The sequence below is a fragment of the Tachypleus tridentatus genome, chromosome 9 (genome assembly GCF_004210375.1).
Source record: "Tachypleus tridentatus isolate NWPU-2018 chromosome 9, ASM421037v1, whole genome shotgun sequence".
Taxonomy (NCBI): domain Eukaryota; kingdom Metazoa; phylum Arthropoda; class Merostomata; order Xiphosura; family Limulidae; genus Tachypleus; species Tachypleus tridentatus.
In genome coordinates, this window is record NC_134833.1 from 115,404,903 (window position 1) to 115,420,770 (window position 15,868).

General features: G+C 31.2%; 1 protein-coding gene across 5 annotated transcripts; it reads left to right on the forward strand.

The window, feature by feature from the left end:
- Positions 1 to 362: 362 nt before the first annotated feature.
- On the forward strand, positions 363 to 15,579 carry LOC143226123 (serine palmitoyltransferase 2-like). 5 transcript variants are annotated; one of them, XM_076456663.1, is made up of 11 exons: positions 363 to 540; positions 1,924 to 2,106; positions 8,394 to 8,548; positions 9,781 to 9,873; positions 10,029 to 10,247; positions 10,668 to 10,773; positions 11,369 to 11,588; positions 12,911 to 13,046; positions 13,182 to 13,317; positions 13,624 to 13,753; positions 14,273 to 15,579. In XM_076456663.1, exons 3-11 carry the CDS (start codon positions 8,398 to 8,400, stop codon positions 14,345 to 14,347), a joined length of 1,266 nt encoding a protein of 421 aa, XP_076312778.1. In that variant the 5' UTR covers positions 363 to 540; positions 1,924 to 2,106; positions 8,394 to 8,397; the 3' UTR covers positions 14,348 to 15,579. The 5 variants fall into 5 exon arrangements, with proteins under 5 accessions (XP_076312778.1, XP_076312774.1, XP_076312775.1 ...); XM_076456659.1 differs by having other exon boundaries at positions 368 to 540; positions 9,728 to 9,873; XM_076456660.1 differs by having other exon boundaries at positions 368 to 540; positions 9,728 to 9,873; positions 12,911 to 13,037.
- The last annotated feature ends 289 nt before the right edge of the window (positions 15,580 to 15,868 follow it).

Consider the following 15,868-nt stretch of genomic DNA (forward strand, 5'->3'; position numbering starts at 1 on the left):
TATAATACAGATCTGCCTCTTAACATTTCTAGTTAATTTACAAAAATACCACTGTTAATATCCCTAAAATTAAAAATGACTAAATAAGTTATTCATATAAAAAATCAATTAATTAGAAAATATACCGGGACAGTCCTCCTTTGCTTTTCCAGAATTTATATCCTACCATTCTTTACTTTACTAATTTTATCATCCTACGGTGGCTTAGGGCATGTTTGCAGTGATCTGTTGTAGGCAGAGCATTTAATAACAAACAAGCAAACAAACTTTATCATCGTGGAAAATAAAAAAAAAAAGTTAATCTTAAGATCGTATATTTGTTGGATTTTTTAAAATATTTACTAACGAACTATAAATGTTGTACACAGAGGACGCTACAAGAAGTTTATGGTCAGATTTATGTTTACTGTTTGTTGAGGTGTGTTCCTAAGAGAGTGTTGCAAACACTGGAAGTAAACGTGTTGAGAAACGCTTATGGCTCTGGAAAGGGGGAAAAATGGATTTGTCCAGAAGTCATCAAATGGATTTATTTATCCTAAAGTAAGCAAGTAACACTGTTTTATAATATAGATCATGATATTAGATTGGTAACTTTAAATAGTAGAATTATTTATGAAAATATTATTTCCATTGAAATATTGTTTGCATTTCAGATTGTTAATGTTGATTGTATACTGCAACGTAGTGTGACCACCTTTCCTTCCGCGGTGAACTTGACGACTCAGTAGTCTGTTATATCGTAGCAGCTTAATGACCCCTATTACTACATTATTATGTTACTATTCCAAGTACCATAACAGGTCAAAAACGTAGTTCAGTATATACATATCTAATGTTATGCCGAATATATATAGGAGAAACCTACTGCAAAATTTAAATTATGTCATATTTTTCTATTCAGATTAAACTTTAAACTGTTAATTAAAATTTACAGCCAGCTACTGAATCAATAAACCAAAGACTTAGTATAAAGGAAAAGGATTTACTGTTGTTTTCTACTATATTTTAAACAGTCGGGATAACAAGAAGTGGTTTAATTGTACAGAACTGGTTTTATGTAAAAGTGAATTTTCATGTGATAATTTGAGAAATAAAAGTGCAAAAACAATTAGTGCAAAATATTGTTTATAAAGTGAGCTAGAATTTATTATCCTTGTGTAATGCATTTACTTGTAACCTCTAATTTACCCTGCTTTTTTGTATTGCAGTTTTTCTTTTTTTTTTTGCAGGATTTTATTCAAATTGAAAAGTGTTTATGAATTGTCATTTTGGTTCAACTGATTATTAAGCTCTAATTTGTTTGAATCTTGAAGTGATGCTGGAATTATAATCTATAACCTGGAAGTAAATATTTATATGGATTTTATTGCTGTACACTGTTTTGTCAAAGTTGAATAATAGTTAAAGAAAGTTTGTAATTAATGTTATTATTTGTCCAAAATTCTTGGGTTTATTTGTTGATGTTTATAAATTGATGCTTTGTTGTTGCTTTTTGTAAGTAATAATTTATTTTAAAGCCAATGAATAGAAGTGAACATTTTAATGGTGAAAAAGAATATTTTGCTATTCTTTTTGATCCAGACCATAGGGCCTATGTTTTCAGAAAGCCTCTGGCATAGTTAGAACAGACTTGTACCTTTACTGATTTATTACAAATTAACTAAATTTATGTTGCAAAATGTTAAATTTATTTCAAAAGAAGCATATCTTTCAGAATTGAAGAAAAAACAAAGACAGTAGTATGTTTCACAAAAAAAGTATCTTGTCTCTCATTTTCTATATTTATTGATTTTCCTTTTATGAAATAAAGATATTTACTAAACAAGTATTATTTGGAAAGACATTGTAGCTATGTAAATATTTATTTGAGTATCCTTTTCAGGCAGCATACTGTTAAAGTTTTATGCTTGTCTGTTTTGTTAGAATTCCCCTGAAAGGATAACACTGGATGACAAAAGCTATGAACATTTTGAAGAAACACCTCTTTATGTTGCCATTCTTACATACCTATGTTATGCAGTTTTGACAATTTTTGGTCACATACGAGATTTTATGCGGAGAAATGGACTTGTAGAAAGCCATTCAGCTGTGGAAAAAGATAGAAAGGTAAAGATATTTTAAATATCAGATTAGTCATGCTTTAAAATTCTGAGATTTGTAACTTGTTTATAAGTTTAGTGTTGTTTGTTTTATGCTGTTTTATGATTTTAGTGTTATTTTTAACATATCTCAAAAACATATGAGAGATTTATAAACACAGTGTTCTTCCCATTTTTGATATGTTTTGTAAGCATTGCATGATTTTACATGTACATGATTGGTGAGATACATTTGAGCTTATAAAATTGTAATTCAATTTTTCTGAAGTACAAAAATAATTTGCATAATATCTTCTGTCAAATATATTTGTGTGTGTGTAAAATGGTGTTCGTTTACTTTTTTCTAGTTATTTATGACCCACCTCACAATTATTTTACTATTTCAATAGCATATGTATCCTATATAATGTTTCTGTGGCATTAAAAACTGACCTTCATAATTAAACTTGTGAAAATACACAATTTCATTTCATTTTAATCTTAGAAATTTTAACTCAGTTTATAGTTTCATTGGTATAAAAATAGTAATTATAAAAATTATTTCGTAAAAAGTATTGGACTATGAAAATATATTATTTTGTTTTTAAATACTAGCTCTGTATTATGTTTTAGTGTTTTAAGAGTGCTGGCTATAGATGTGTTTCGGTCTTTATAAAAATATTAGTTTTATATAATTGTCTTAGATTCATGGGAAATATTGATATATACAAGAATTTGTTTCAGATGTAGATTTAAAAACAGAAGTTATCATTGGATTGAATATTAACTTCAATGTTATATGTAGGCATAACACAAGTTCTATCTAATGTCAAAAACTAAAAATTAAAACCTTACAATTTTTTAGTTGCAACATTATAAATAATCCTTTGTTGTTGCTCAAAAAGACAGTGAGTTCTCAATCAGCTCTCTTGCTGTAGAAATAATCTGTGACTGTCTATCATGGTCTTCAGGTGTGTGCTGACAGCCTACTTTTACTTCATAATGTGATCATTCTCTACATTTTCTGTCCAGGCTGTTCTCCATGGAAACTGAGACTGTCTTCAAGAGGCAGCCTATTTTGTGAGTTGTGCTGCCCTTCTCTACTATATAGCAAAACCACAGCCAAGGGAACAAGCTTGAATAGATCAGCTGTAGAAACCAGTGGTGCAAGATGTTTATTTCACATTTTGGAGTTGGAGTGAGAGTTGGTGTCTAATGGTCATACATTATCTCAGTGGTGGCAGTAAAAATCCTGTCTTAACATGTCTATCTCCTGAAGTGCTTTTTTTGCAGTCACTTCTTTGTTTGGTGTCTATGGAGTTGGAATAACTGAGTAGTGACTCAAAAGATAGAATGCATATTTTATATGCTGCAAAACCCTAGTCAAGAATTTCACTTACCAGTGCTGTTGGCACTGTAAGGTGCTACTGAGGCTGTAAAAGGGCTTTGTTGGAAGCAGTTAAAGCAGTCGTGTAGTAACAGGAGGGTCTAGATGAACTTCAATCTGCTTAATGAGAGTCTGTGTGCTGATTCTCATATTCACATATGTCATATATAGCTTCTTCAGGTGACTAACACTGCTGTTTGAACTACCTGCTAGTCATCCTGGTGAGTTATAATTAAAATTTTGCTACAAGTCTTTCAAAACTTTTATTACTTTACTTTCTGAAAATGGCCATAATGCCAAATAACCTATAATAAGACTTGGAAAGGTCAACTTCAGGTAACTAACAGTGGTTTTTGTACTTACCTGTTAGTCTCCCTGGCTAGTTATGAAAATTAGTTATGCTACAGAAAGTCCTTTACAACTTGTATTACTGTAGTTTTTCTCTTACCCCTATAGACTAGATGTAAACATTGGTTTTAATGCTATTTATGTTTTGTTTTACCTTAATTTCCTTTTATGAATTTTACTAAATTTACTTTTAACTTTTTACCGGATGTTTGACGCAGATAGCCTAGCTGCTTTGTGCCATAAAACACCAAACCAATCAACCTGGGTCTGGAATAGATGTTGACTACCATTAGATACATATGAGTTTTCTAATTCAAGTCAAGTGGGAGCCCCCAGTCTTCAACATGAAGTGTGGTTACTTTTCATTTACAGATTGGTTGTTATTCAGGCAGTGTTCCAGATAAGTTTCTAATGTATTGATTTCTGGAAATAAATTGTAATACTGAAGACTTCTGTATTTTTGAGTTCCAATAACTTTTTCACTGTCCAACACCTGACATTTTGGCACAGTTTAGTTGTATTATTGTGTAATTGTCTTTTTTCTTTCTTCACTTACATCCATTATAAACTCCACAAGGAAACAATAATTTCTAACGGCAACATTGCATCTTTCTTCTTTATAATAAAATTACATTCTCTTTGAAGTGAGTGTATTTAATTTTTAAAAAAATCTTAGGTGCAAAACAAAGTGCAGTCAAAAAATGATTGAGTGTGGGATTTAAAGAAATTCAATCATAATTAATGAACAAATTGTAGCTACTTCATTGAGATCTGTCTATAAAATTAGACTAGTATGATTTTCAGTTCAACAGTAACCTCTAAACTACATGCAATTTCTGTATATCACTTGTGAATTTTTTTTCTAAGAATTGTAATGTTATGTAATTGTAATTTTATGAAGAAAAGAAAAAAATCTGTAATGATATCAAGGGGTAATTTGTCATTTCATTTGCTGCTCACCCTGCAGTAGATTATAGTGTTGGAATTCCATTAATTTCTGTAATTTGGTATAAAGGATTTTATGTCAAAATATTCTTCAAATTACTGTATATCAGTCATCTTACTGTGAGAATGATCTCCCATATTTTTTTGTTTGTTTATTATCAACACAGATTTTTGTTACTCTTGAACTTGTGAATGTAACATAATGTTTATGAACAACAAAGGGCTTATTGGTCCATCTCTGCTGTCCCATTCTTTAAGTAAAACTAAAACTATTAAATAAAGTAATTAAAAAATAAAATAACATTTTAAAGCCTGTGCATATCATTTGTGTATCTATCAAGCTGTCTTTTCAACTCACTCAAATTTTCTGCCTCTACAACATCCAAAGGTAACCCACAGGCCAACCACCCTATTTGAAAAATAATTGTCTTATTTGAAGATGGCTTATACCTTGGCTAAATCCATATTTATATCCTCTACTTCTATATTTCTCATTGTTAAGTATGAAAAGTGTTAATGCATCAACGTTATCAATTCCTTTTACAACTGTAAACACTTCAGTAAGGTCCCTTCTAACTCTTCTTTTGTCAATAGAAAAAGTTTTTAAGAGTCTTAATCTCTCATCATATGGCAACCCCTAAATTCCAGGTACCTTTTTAATAACTCTCCTATGAACCCTTTTCAAGAATTCAATGCCTTTTTTAAGGTAAGGAGCCCAAGACTGAACACAATACTTCAAATATGGCCTAACCAGTGACCTGTAGAGGCCTGGCATGGCCAAGCGTGTAAGGCGTGTGACTCGTAATCCGAGGGTCGCAGGTTCGCACCCGCATCGCGCCAAACATGCTCGCCCTCCAAGCCGTGGGGGCATTATAATGTGACGGTCAATCCCACTATTCGTTGGTAAAAGAGTAGCCCAAGAGTTGGCGGTAGGTAGTGATGACTAGTTGCCTTCCCTCTAGTCTTACACTGCTAAATTAGGGATGGCTCGGTGCAGTGGGCTAACAACCTACTCACTTAAATAGTTGTTGAAGAATCCGCAAGCGATTGCAGCCCTATGTTCCCAGATGGAATCTAATGGTGATAACTAACTAACTAAGTGACCTATATAATTAAATTATAACCTATTTAGAAATGTAATCAGTATTTCTTTACATACAACCTAAAATCCAATTTGCCCTACCACTACAACAGCATATTGCTTGGGTGGCTTAAGAGACTGATCAACCATTACACCAAGATCCTTTTCTTTCATGACACTGTTAAAGTTATTCCAATCTAAATTATTTTTGATAATTCAAATTGTGATAATTCACCTGCATTATCTTGCATTTATTATAATTAAAATTCATCTGCTATTTATTTGCTCAACTCACTGAATGATTTAAATCTTTTTGCAAATCAACAGCATCTTCTTCACAACCAGCAACACTCAACATATTGATATCATCAGCAAATTTAAGTAAATTATTGCCTGTTCCTTCATTTATATAATTAATTTAAATCAAAAAGAGTGCTAGCCCTAAGACTAAACCTTGAGATACACCACTTTCAACATTAATCCAGTTTGACTGAGCTCCATTTATTACAATACTTTACTTTCTTCCATCAAGTCACTCTTTTATCCAATTATTTAACTTATCCCCCACACATACAGAAATAAGTTTTTTCACAAGCCTTTTATGTGGCACATTATCAAATGCTTTTTAAAAGCACACCAAATATACACCCTTACTCTCATCTACATATACAGTCACATTTTCAAAGCATGCCAAAGGCAAAATTTTTCCTTAGTGAAACAATGTTGACTATCCAATAAAATTCTAAACTTTGTAAAATTACTTTTCAAAGTAGCTTTTATCAGACTTACCAAAAATTTTCCCACACCTGACGTAAGACTAGTATGCCTATAATTACTAGGACAACTTCTATTACCTCCCTTGAAGATAAGTGATATAAGGTAATTTCAGTTTGTTGGTACTTGTCCATTATTCAAGGACTTACAAATATACAAGCATCTCTGAAAGATATACTTACCAGTGAATAATGTGTATTTACTATTCAAAATATTTACCATTAAAGTTTGTTTTTTCTAGTGTAAAAATACATATTTATGCAGATATGCATCTTATCTGGTACACTTTTGTAATGTGAGTGGGCTACCTAAGTAGATTGTAGCTTGCAACAGTAGTTTTCCCACTGAATTTTGTCATAGTATTTTAGATTATGTAATTGTTATGTTGAATTGTAATGGCCATCTCAGCCCTAGGATCAATAGTGTTATGAAGTTGAGACCATAGAGAGTGAATTTTCCAGAGTTCTAAGATTTTAGTCTTGTTAAGGATTCATAAACTTCACAGAGCTTCTCTAAGTAGTACTTTCCTCCCCTGATCACCATGAATTATCATAATGTGTGATTGGTGGAGTCTGGATATGTCATTTACCAACTCTATCTTTAGGACCATGTTTTATCTGCTCTTCTCTTTCTTCTGAAGAGTCGAGTCCTTTCACTGAGCGAATAAGTGTCATCGTTTTTACAGGCATCTACCTGAGCACTGATTTTTAATGTTTCATTATCTGTAGGCAATAAATTGATCTCACACTGTTTAGAGCTTCTATTCCTATCCATGTCCACCCTAACAAGGCCATTGAGTTATGGCAAGCCATTATCATATTAGAGTGGAGCTGCTATTTTTGAAGTGGGAATATATTGGCTTATGAGATATAAAAAATACTCTAAACATTATATCAATCAACCCTGCTTATAGAGTAAGCATTTTTGTATTATTTCCACCCCCTAGTAACATAGTGTGGTAAAGTATCCCCTCCAACTGATCTCTCAACTTGTGTGACAATGTCTTGTACAGCTTGCAGATAGAGTAATCTAGTGACATATGATGACCAAAACTCCTCCATGAAACAGCATCATGATTGATTTCTTTTTACAAAGCAACTGATCTCTTATCTGTAAGTTTTTTGTAAATCTGTATGAATATTTCTTGCTCTTCAACTACCTTTAGTCATGTAATTAACTTCATTAACAAATGTTTACTTGATGCTATTTTAAGACTGAACTCATGGATTGTTTCATTCATAGTTTTACTTGTAAATATTTTTTCTTTATAAAGTTATAATTATGTCAATTTTTCTAATCCAGGTGGCCTACCCTTCTTTTTTTTTCAGTACTAAAGGAGAGATTTTTAACATATTGCATTGTCAAATGTTATAGTTCATGGCCTGTTATGTTTCCACACTGAGTTTAAGCCAACAGTGCTATTGTATGTGAAAATATGTGCCTCCAGAAGTGTGAATAGTCTTATGCATGCTAGTAACCTAATTGTTTTTTTAATTGTTATATCCTTATTTATGTGTATAGTGATAACTAAAAATCATGCTACATTTGTGAGGTTTTGGTTTTATGTTTTTAATATGATTATCATATTTCAGGGTTTTCTTTATTGTTTATTTACTTGATATTCTCACATACATCATGCACACTGCAAAATACTATAGCTTTAATTTTGAAGTTGTGGATTTAGCTTGTTAAATTAGCATTTACTGGTGTATATATATGATTATTAAAACCAGCTCATTGGTAGTGTGAGTTGACATCATCAAAACATTTTTACTTTTAGGGATATGTACCACTTTACCATAGTTTTGAAAGCTTCTACACAAGAAACATCTATAGACGTATATGTGACTGTTGGAATCAGCCAATTGGAAGTGTTCCTGGAGCTTTCATCGATGTCAAACAACGGGTGTCCACTGACAAAAACTGGCACTTTAAGTTAGTAATTTAGTTATTAAAATTAAAATCTGTATATATGAATGTTGATTTAATGATGAGTGTTGAGTAACATTTGTTATTGGAGTATGTTCTACTTCCCAGTTGTCATGAAATAGTGGTAAATTTCAACTAAATATGTTTCTCTTTATATATTAATCTTACCATGATACTGGTAAATTTGCATGTAAACCAGGAAATTTAAATTTGAATTGACCTAAAACATCCTCTATTGCTTATCACACTGATTTTACTTAATTCACGCTAAAAGCTTTGTTATTAACAATAAAGAAAAAATATGTAAGTGAATTGAAAAACCATTTAAGCAATAAATAACTTATTGCAATCACTCATAAATCTTCAGTTAACAATCATAGTAGGTGATATACAATATAATAAATGGAGATCGTGAATTTACTTTGGTTATTTTTTCTGTAATTAATCTAAAACTGCACCACAACATAGTGATATAAAACCCTGTTAGACAATATCAATTGAGCTGTACTTTTCTTTATGCTGTGATATAAAGTCAATTTTGGATTTAAAAAAAATTAGAAGAGTGATTAATAATAGCATTTCGACCATATTGTGTTACTCAGTGAATGTCAATGATGCATTTCTCTCAATCCAGAACTCATCAGGCCAACAGGAACACAACAAACACAGTAGTGAATAGAACATTTTTTAAATAAGCTATCTGTTATGACAAAAATTATTATGGTTTGAGTGCCTTTTCCAAGCTGGAAAATCATGATAATGATTATTTATACTTGTCATAAAGTATCAGTATTAAGCCTATTGTATTTTATAACACTAAATTCTTTATGTATTCTATTAGGGATTTTCAAGAACTAGAAGTATGTATAGTAATAGTATTTCAACTACAGTATGTGTGCCACTTTTTATTACTAGAGATGAGTTTTGCTTAGTCCATCTGGTATGAGTTCTGGAAACCTTGCTTTCAGGCATCATTGAACATAATGGCTAACAAATGTAAATATTCTGTATTTTGTTCTCAGGTTCCTATATATTATGGTGTCATTATTTAACCTATGACTTCATGCTAGGCAGTTTGAAGGGTACAGGGTCCTTTTTTTAATTGTATATATTTTTATACTTAAGTAAAAAAAGATATATAACTTCTGAATTTTTGCAGTTTACTTTTTCAAATTATTTTTATAGAATGACAGGGGAATCTATTAGAGTTCTAAACATGGGCTCCTATAACTACTTAGGGTTTGCACAAACTGATGGTCCATGTGCTGATGCCGTAGAGGAGAGCATTCGTCACTATGGTGTTGGAGTTGGGAGCACTTGTCATGAATTAGGTAAGTGTGAGAACAACTTGCCTTAACAAAGGTAGCTCTTGTTTGTTTGTTTTTTTTTTAAGCAAAATAAAAAGTTCTTTTGATGTGAAATTTAAAACTTGGACTATACTGTAATTATGTTTATGTAACATGAAACATTATTTTTTCATACCAAGGTAACTTGGATGTTCATATTAAGCTTCAAGCTTTGGTGGCTGAATTTCTTGGTGTAGAAGACAGCATTGTATTTGGAATGGGTTTTGCTACAAATTCCACTAATATTCCCACACTCGTCAAGAAAGATTGTTTAATTGTAAGTGATGAACTTAACCATGCCTCACTGGTACTAGGATGCCGACTGTCTGGAGCAGTTATTCAAGTGGTCAAGCATAATGGTAAAATGAGTTTAAAATATTAACAGTACACAGAGTAATGGTTATTTGTATTACTTGGAGTGATCTGCTATCTTGTGTTTCTTTAAAAGATGCCTCCAATAGTACTAAATTACTAAATTATAGTGGCTATTAAAAATGATGTGTATATGTGCAATTGCCTGTGATGTGTAACAACATATTTTACACTGCATTTTTATTGCATGTCATCAGGGATGGGATGGACCAAGCAATGAAGATGGCTTTAAGTATGATTTTTCTTTAACATTATGAGAACAAAATTAAAATATATACCATAATATTACATATCTGTGATGTTCAAAGATAGAGAAATGTCTACATAGTGTTTTAGATCTTTAGTTCTTATCTAAATAATAAATATATTGATTTATATGGAGGATGTTAACCAAATATTTTTTTTAGATCCAATAGATCTGGAAAATAAAATTAGAGAAGCAATAATTTCAGGGCAACCAAAAACCCACCTGCCATGGAAAAAGATAATAATTGTTGTGGAAGGAGTTTACAGGTGAGCTGAATGCAATTGAAAATAAGTATATTATGTAATAGTTGAAAATAAAAGTTGTTTCATTGCACAGATGTATCATAGTTCCAATAAAATATCTTCTAATGACAAGCACTTGAACTGAATTTTATTTCTTCTCAGTAAACAAACATCAGTTTGACTATGAAAGCCCAGATACAAATTTCTTTTGTGTCAACCAAAACTGACAAGTTATGCCAAACAAGTCCTGTTTTACTAACTAGATTAAGTTCTTGTATACAGCTTGAGTAATAATGCAGTTATCATGGGTAACTTGTTCTAATCTCACACTGCTGAGTCGTATACTGTTTTCCTCATTAAAATATTGCTTAATTTGAAGGATAAAGTGCATAAGTTCTGTTTGTGTAGTGGTGTCAGGGGTTCAAATGTTAATTGAGTGTGTTTTGTAATCCACTGTTGTATAATGATGCAGTTTACATTATCATATATGCAACTCGTAACAGACGACTGTCTTTGTTTTCTTATTCTTAACATTCAAGCATATTTTAAGCTTGTGCCACTGAACCTCCATTGCTGTTTACTATAACTTCAGTTTTCATTGATTGTTTTGTGTATACAGTATGGAAGGGTCTATTGCTAAGCTACCAGAAATCATTAGAATCAAGAAGAAATATAATGCCTACCTGTACCTGGATGAAGCACACAGTATTGGAGCATTAGGACCAAATGGAAGAGGTGTTGTTGACTTTTATGGTTGTGATCCAAGAGATGTAGATCTACTCATGGGAACATTTACTAAGAGTTTTGGAGCAGCTGGAGGATATATTGCAGGTAGCAAGGTCAGCAACTACTTCATTTATTTTACAGAAAATCAACAGCTATGTTAGGTTATGTGTATCTATCAAATGTATTGATATTTGGTTAAGTAAATAGTATTTAAAAGATATATATATATTATACCTTTATTTAGGATAAAAAGTGCTTGGCAGCTTAATTCATTAAAACAAATCTTCAAATGGGATATCTTAACAAATGTAAAAGGAAAATTGAGGTGAAGAAGGCAGAAATATTTTCTGTATGTTAAATAATAAAAAGAACTTTCTTTCTGAATTTTTGTTCTTTTTAAACAATATCCAAATACACTTTTGAACATAACTGAAAAGATCCCAGGGTACAAGCTACAATGGATGTAGGACCCATATAACGATGGGGATACACTGTCTATGACTCTTAACCTTCACATAAAAAGGCTTGTTTAGAACATGATAGTCACAGTAGACTTGATGAATGGGTGGTGGTTGGGAGCTATACTAGTTTGGACAGCTGGATAGAATGCTTCATGCTGGTATAGTTTGTTTGCTGTGCTATCAGTTAGTGCCTTTCTAGCATATTGGTTGCTGGAATGCTAACATTGAGAGGTAAGTTTTCATCTTACTCCCAAATGGTAGTACCTTATTTCTTTATTTTATTTTTATTTCAATTAATTCTTTACTTGGGAGAGCAGTCACCTTCCCACAACTGTCTGCAGGTGTAGCACATTGTGGGCTTAAGCACCCACACTTCACTCTTCTAATTTCTCTTTCTAATTCTATATCTATTGCTATTCTTTATTTCTTATGTGAGACTGACGAATGGAGGTTAAGACTAATGGAAGATATATCTCCACTGCTATGTGGGTCATACTTCCACAGTCACCTCCAAAACCTAGGGTACATTTTAAAATCCCACATTGTGTGTGTGTCTATAGTGAAAATGATTTTTTTTTCATAATCTATAATATGAAACACATACACATTATTAGTTGTAAGGGAGCTTGTAGCTAAGCCAGATTTGATTTTGATGCCATATTATTAAAGCACTTAAGTGTAATTGTTTCATTTATTCAGTTTAAACTATTTTTTAGCCTCAAATATTGATCCATGTAGATAATCTTTTTTTTTCTTCAATGTGAATCAGATTTATTTGTCAGGGAAAATTGAATTTTCATGAGGAAGAAGTTATGGAATTTTGTATTATATTTTTTGTGGGAGCTCTGATTGTATGTTTGTTTTAATGTCAAACTTTTCTGAGTAATGGAAAGTTGGTTCCATACTACTGACAAACATTTTTTTTATTTCCAGAATTTTCCTTTATTAATAGAAACATTTTCTCTTATTTTTAGAAACTGATTCATCACATCAGGATACATTCCCATAGTGCAGTGTATGCCAACAATATTGCAGCACCTATAGCACAACAGATTATTAGTTCTATGGAGATCATCATGGGTAAAGATGGAACTGATGAAGGTGACGGAAGTAACTAACTCATTGCTCATATTTATATTACACTATTATCTGTTTTACTGCATTAAGGAAATTATATTTTTTAAAGAAATGAAGCAACTGTAAAGTATGTACCATACAAACAATTTGTTCTTGGGATGTTTATAGGACAGAAAAAGATCCAGCAGTTGGCGTGGAACACCCGTTATGTGCGTGAGAACTTGAGGAAGATGGGGTTCATTGTTTATGGTCACGATTACTCGCCTGTTGTTCCAGTTCTTTTATATGTACCAACAAAAATTGCGTAAGATTACAACCTTCCATATTTCAATTGTGAAGTAAAATGTTTTTTTATTGATTACACAGTTTCCTGAACTTACATTTACTGATTAATATTTTTAAAACTGTTAGGATATATATGATGTTGAAAGTACTGAGAATATGAAAAAGTGCTGACATTATGCCTAACTTTATAATTTAAAAAAATGAGTAATCATGAGGGATTGAACATTAAAGTAAAAACAGTGATCATTAAATAATTTCTACAAAATTAATCTGATGTAGAAAGTAGAAAATCCTCACAGCAGTAACATTTACTCTTCTTTATTAGAGCTTTTCTGCGTATTCTCATGGAAAGGGGGGTTGCAACAGTGGTAGTAGGTTTCCCTGCAACACCTTTGGTAGAATCCAGGGCTCGATTCTGCATGTCTGCAGCACATACAAAAGAAATGTTAGATGAGGTAAATCTATCATGTAGAATGTTTACACACGTCTTTAGCATAATCTATCACATTTAACACAACTCAAAATAGATATGATATTACATTAGATTTGAGGAAGTATGAAAATCAAAATAGTTTTCTAAAATATTATGGGTTGTGTGTAATTCTGCCATATCATGAGCAATACTTTCCAAGCAACTACAAAAGACAGTAAGGGTTGTGCAACTGATCCATCCAAAGTGGTGGTGTTTCTGTATTTTATACATATGCATGTACAGGTGTGCTGTTCTTTGACAGAATAACTCTTTGCATCCTAAAATATTCCAAAGAAAAAGATGCTTTACATTTTCAAATGTGTTTCTTTGTTATTGAGGTTAATCAGTTTAGATGTTTCACGTGTAGAAAAAATTATATAAAGCAAACTTTGAACAAATAGTGTTTTTTAGTTTTTATGATGAAAATATGTAATTTTAAGATTGTTGTGCAAATATAATAGTAAATTAAAAACAGTACTTGATGTTCTTTTAATGTTTACAGGCCTTAAAAGCAATAGATGAAGTAGGAGACATTGTAGGTGTGAAGTATCTTCAACACAAGGTTAACAAGTCATAAACCCAGACATTTGAAAGAATAGTTTGTAATGTTTTACAGAAACAACTGTGTGCATATTTGTTTTTTTATATCTGTAAGCATACCTGTCATTTTGTTCCAATTTGAACTGGAGAAAATATTATTTTGATTCATTAAACTATTATGAATAAATTCATTTATTTATTTCTTCTAATTAGCCATTTTAAGATTTTTGTGTTCTGTTTTTCTTAATTATAATTCTCAGTAAGTATGTGTGATAAACTGTATTTTTCTTAATTAGAGCTACTTGAATATCCACTGAAAAAAAAAGTGGTGATGGAACTTACATGTTTCAATATTTTCTATTTCATTCAGTCTGTAAAGGTCCAAGAATTAAAAATGTAACCTTCCTTCTATATGAACTTTGATCTGAATATTAGTTTTAACTAGTTCTACCTTGTGTATGGATATTAACATAAATATATAAAAACCTCATTGAAAGTTCAAATTGAGAGATGTAAATATTTTCATAATGTTAAATAGACCAATTCTCAGAATTTTGTCATTTAAAGGTGAGCCATGTTGTGGTCTTGCTACAAACCTTTTAACAGTGTAAGTTGATCATTTTATTTGGTTTTGTTCTTGTGAAATCACTTTTGTAAAATTGTCTTGTTTTTACGTTTATTTATGTTATGATTTAAAACAAAGTCACATAAATAAATCATGCACCCCTTCATTTTCAAATTTCAAAATTTAATAGTTTAATTTTCATTCTATCAAAACTGTTACTTTGTCTCCTTCTAATCTTAGTTATGTCTCTTTTGACTGTGGTATTATCTTTGTTCTCTTCATTTGTCATCTTTAAGAGTAGATTCAGGTATTGTAATCAGTTAAATATGCCAGTGTGCCTACTTAAAGTTTTGAAAGATTTTTTTTTGTGATACTTTGGTACAAAATAGTTTAATTATAGAAATATAGAAAACTGATCTTCAAATGCAAATGAAGAATGTGCTCTTGATTAACTTGATTTGTTACAGTTAAACATGTAACAAATCATGTGTTTGTGTGTTGATAATATCTACAAATAAAGAAACTAGTGAGAGTTTGTGTTTGCTTTTACAAGAGAGAAATTTAAATACAAGTATAATAATCAAGTTTGTATTCTAAGTGGTCCAAGTAGTGAATTATTAATAAACGTGAATATTTTACTTTGAGAGTTGAGTTTGTTTCAACTTGTATTTTCATGGTATTAAATAAATAGTTGTCACCTTTTACTCTTGTCACATTGTGGGGGTCATATGTCATTGTTTATCATTAAAACTTAGTTGTAATCTTATTTAGTGTTAACTGCCTCCTCGATTGCATATTGCACAAAAATCCTTATGGCCCATGTAATACTTTAGAATGTCTATTCAACACTTCAAAGTTGATGGGGTTCTTTACAAATATTCACCCTATGTATTCTAATAATTTTTAGTTTTTAAGCTGAAGAGATAAAAATTGACCTACCATACAACTGTGAAACTGTATTAGACCTTGAGAACAAAATGGTCTTTTATGCTG

Bases quoted from the DNA above. Each gene is read 5' to 3' on its own strand.
- LOC143226123 (XM_076456659.1), top strand. From the start codon at position 475: ATGGCTCTGGAAAGGGGGAAAAATGGATTTGTCCAGAAGTCATCAAAT. The intron at 10,248-10,667 runs GTAAAATGAGTT...TATTTTTTTTAG, and splicing joins TCAAGTGGTCAAGCATAATG to ATCCAATAGATCTGGAAAAT. The intron at 10,774-11,368 runs GTGAGCTGAATG...TTGTGTATACAG, and splicing joins GTTGTGGAAGGAGTTTACAG to TATGGAAGGGTCTATTGCTA.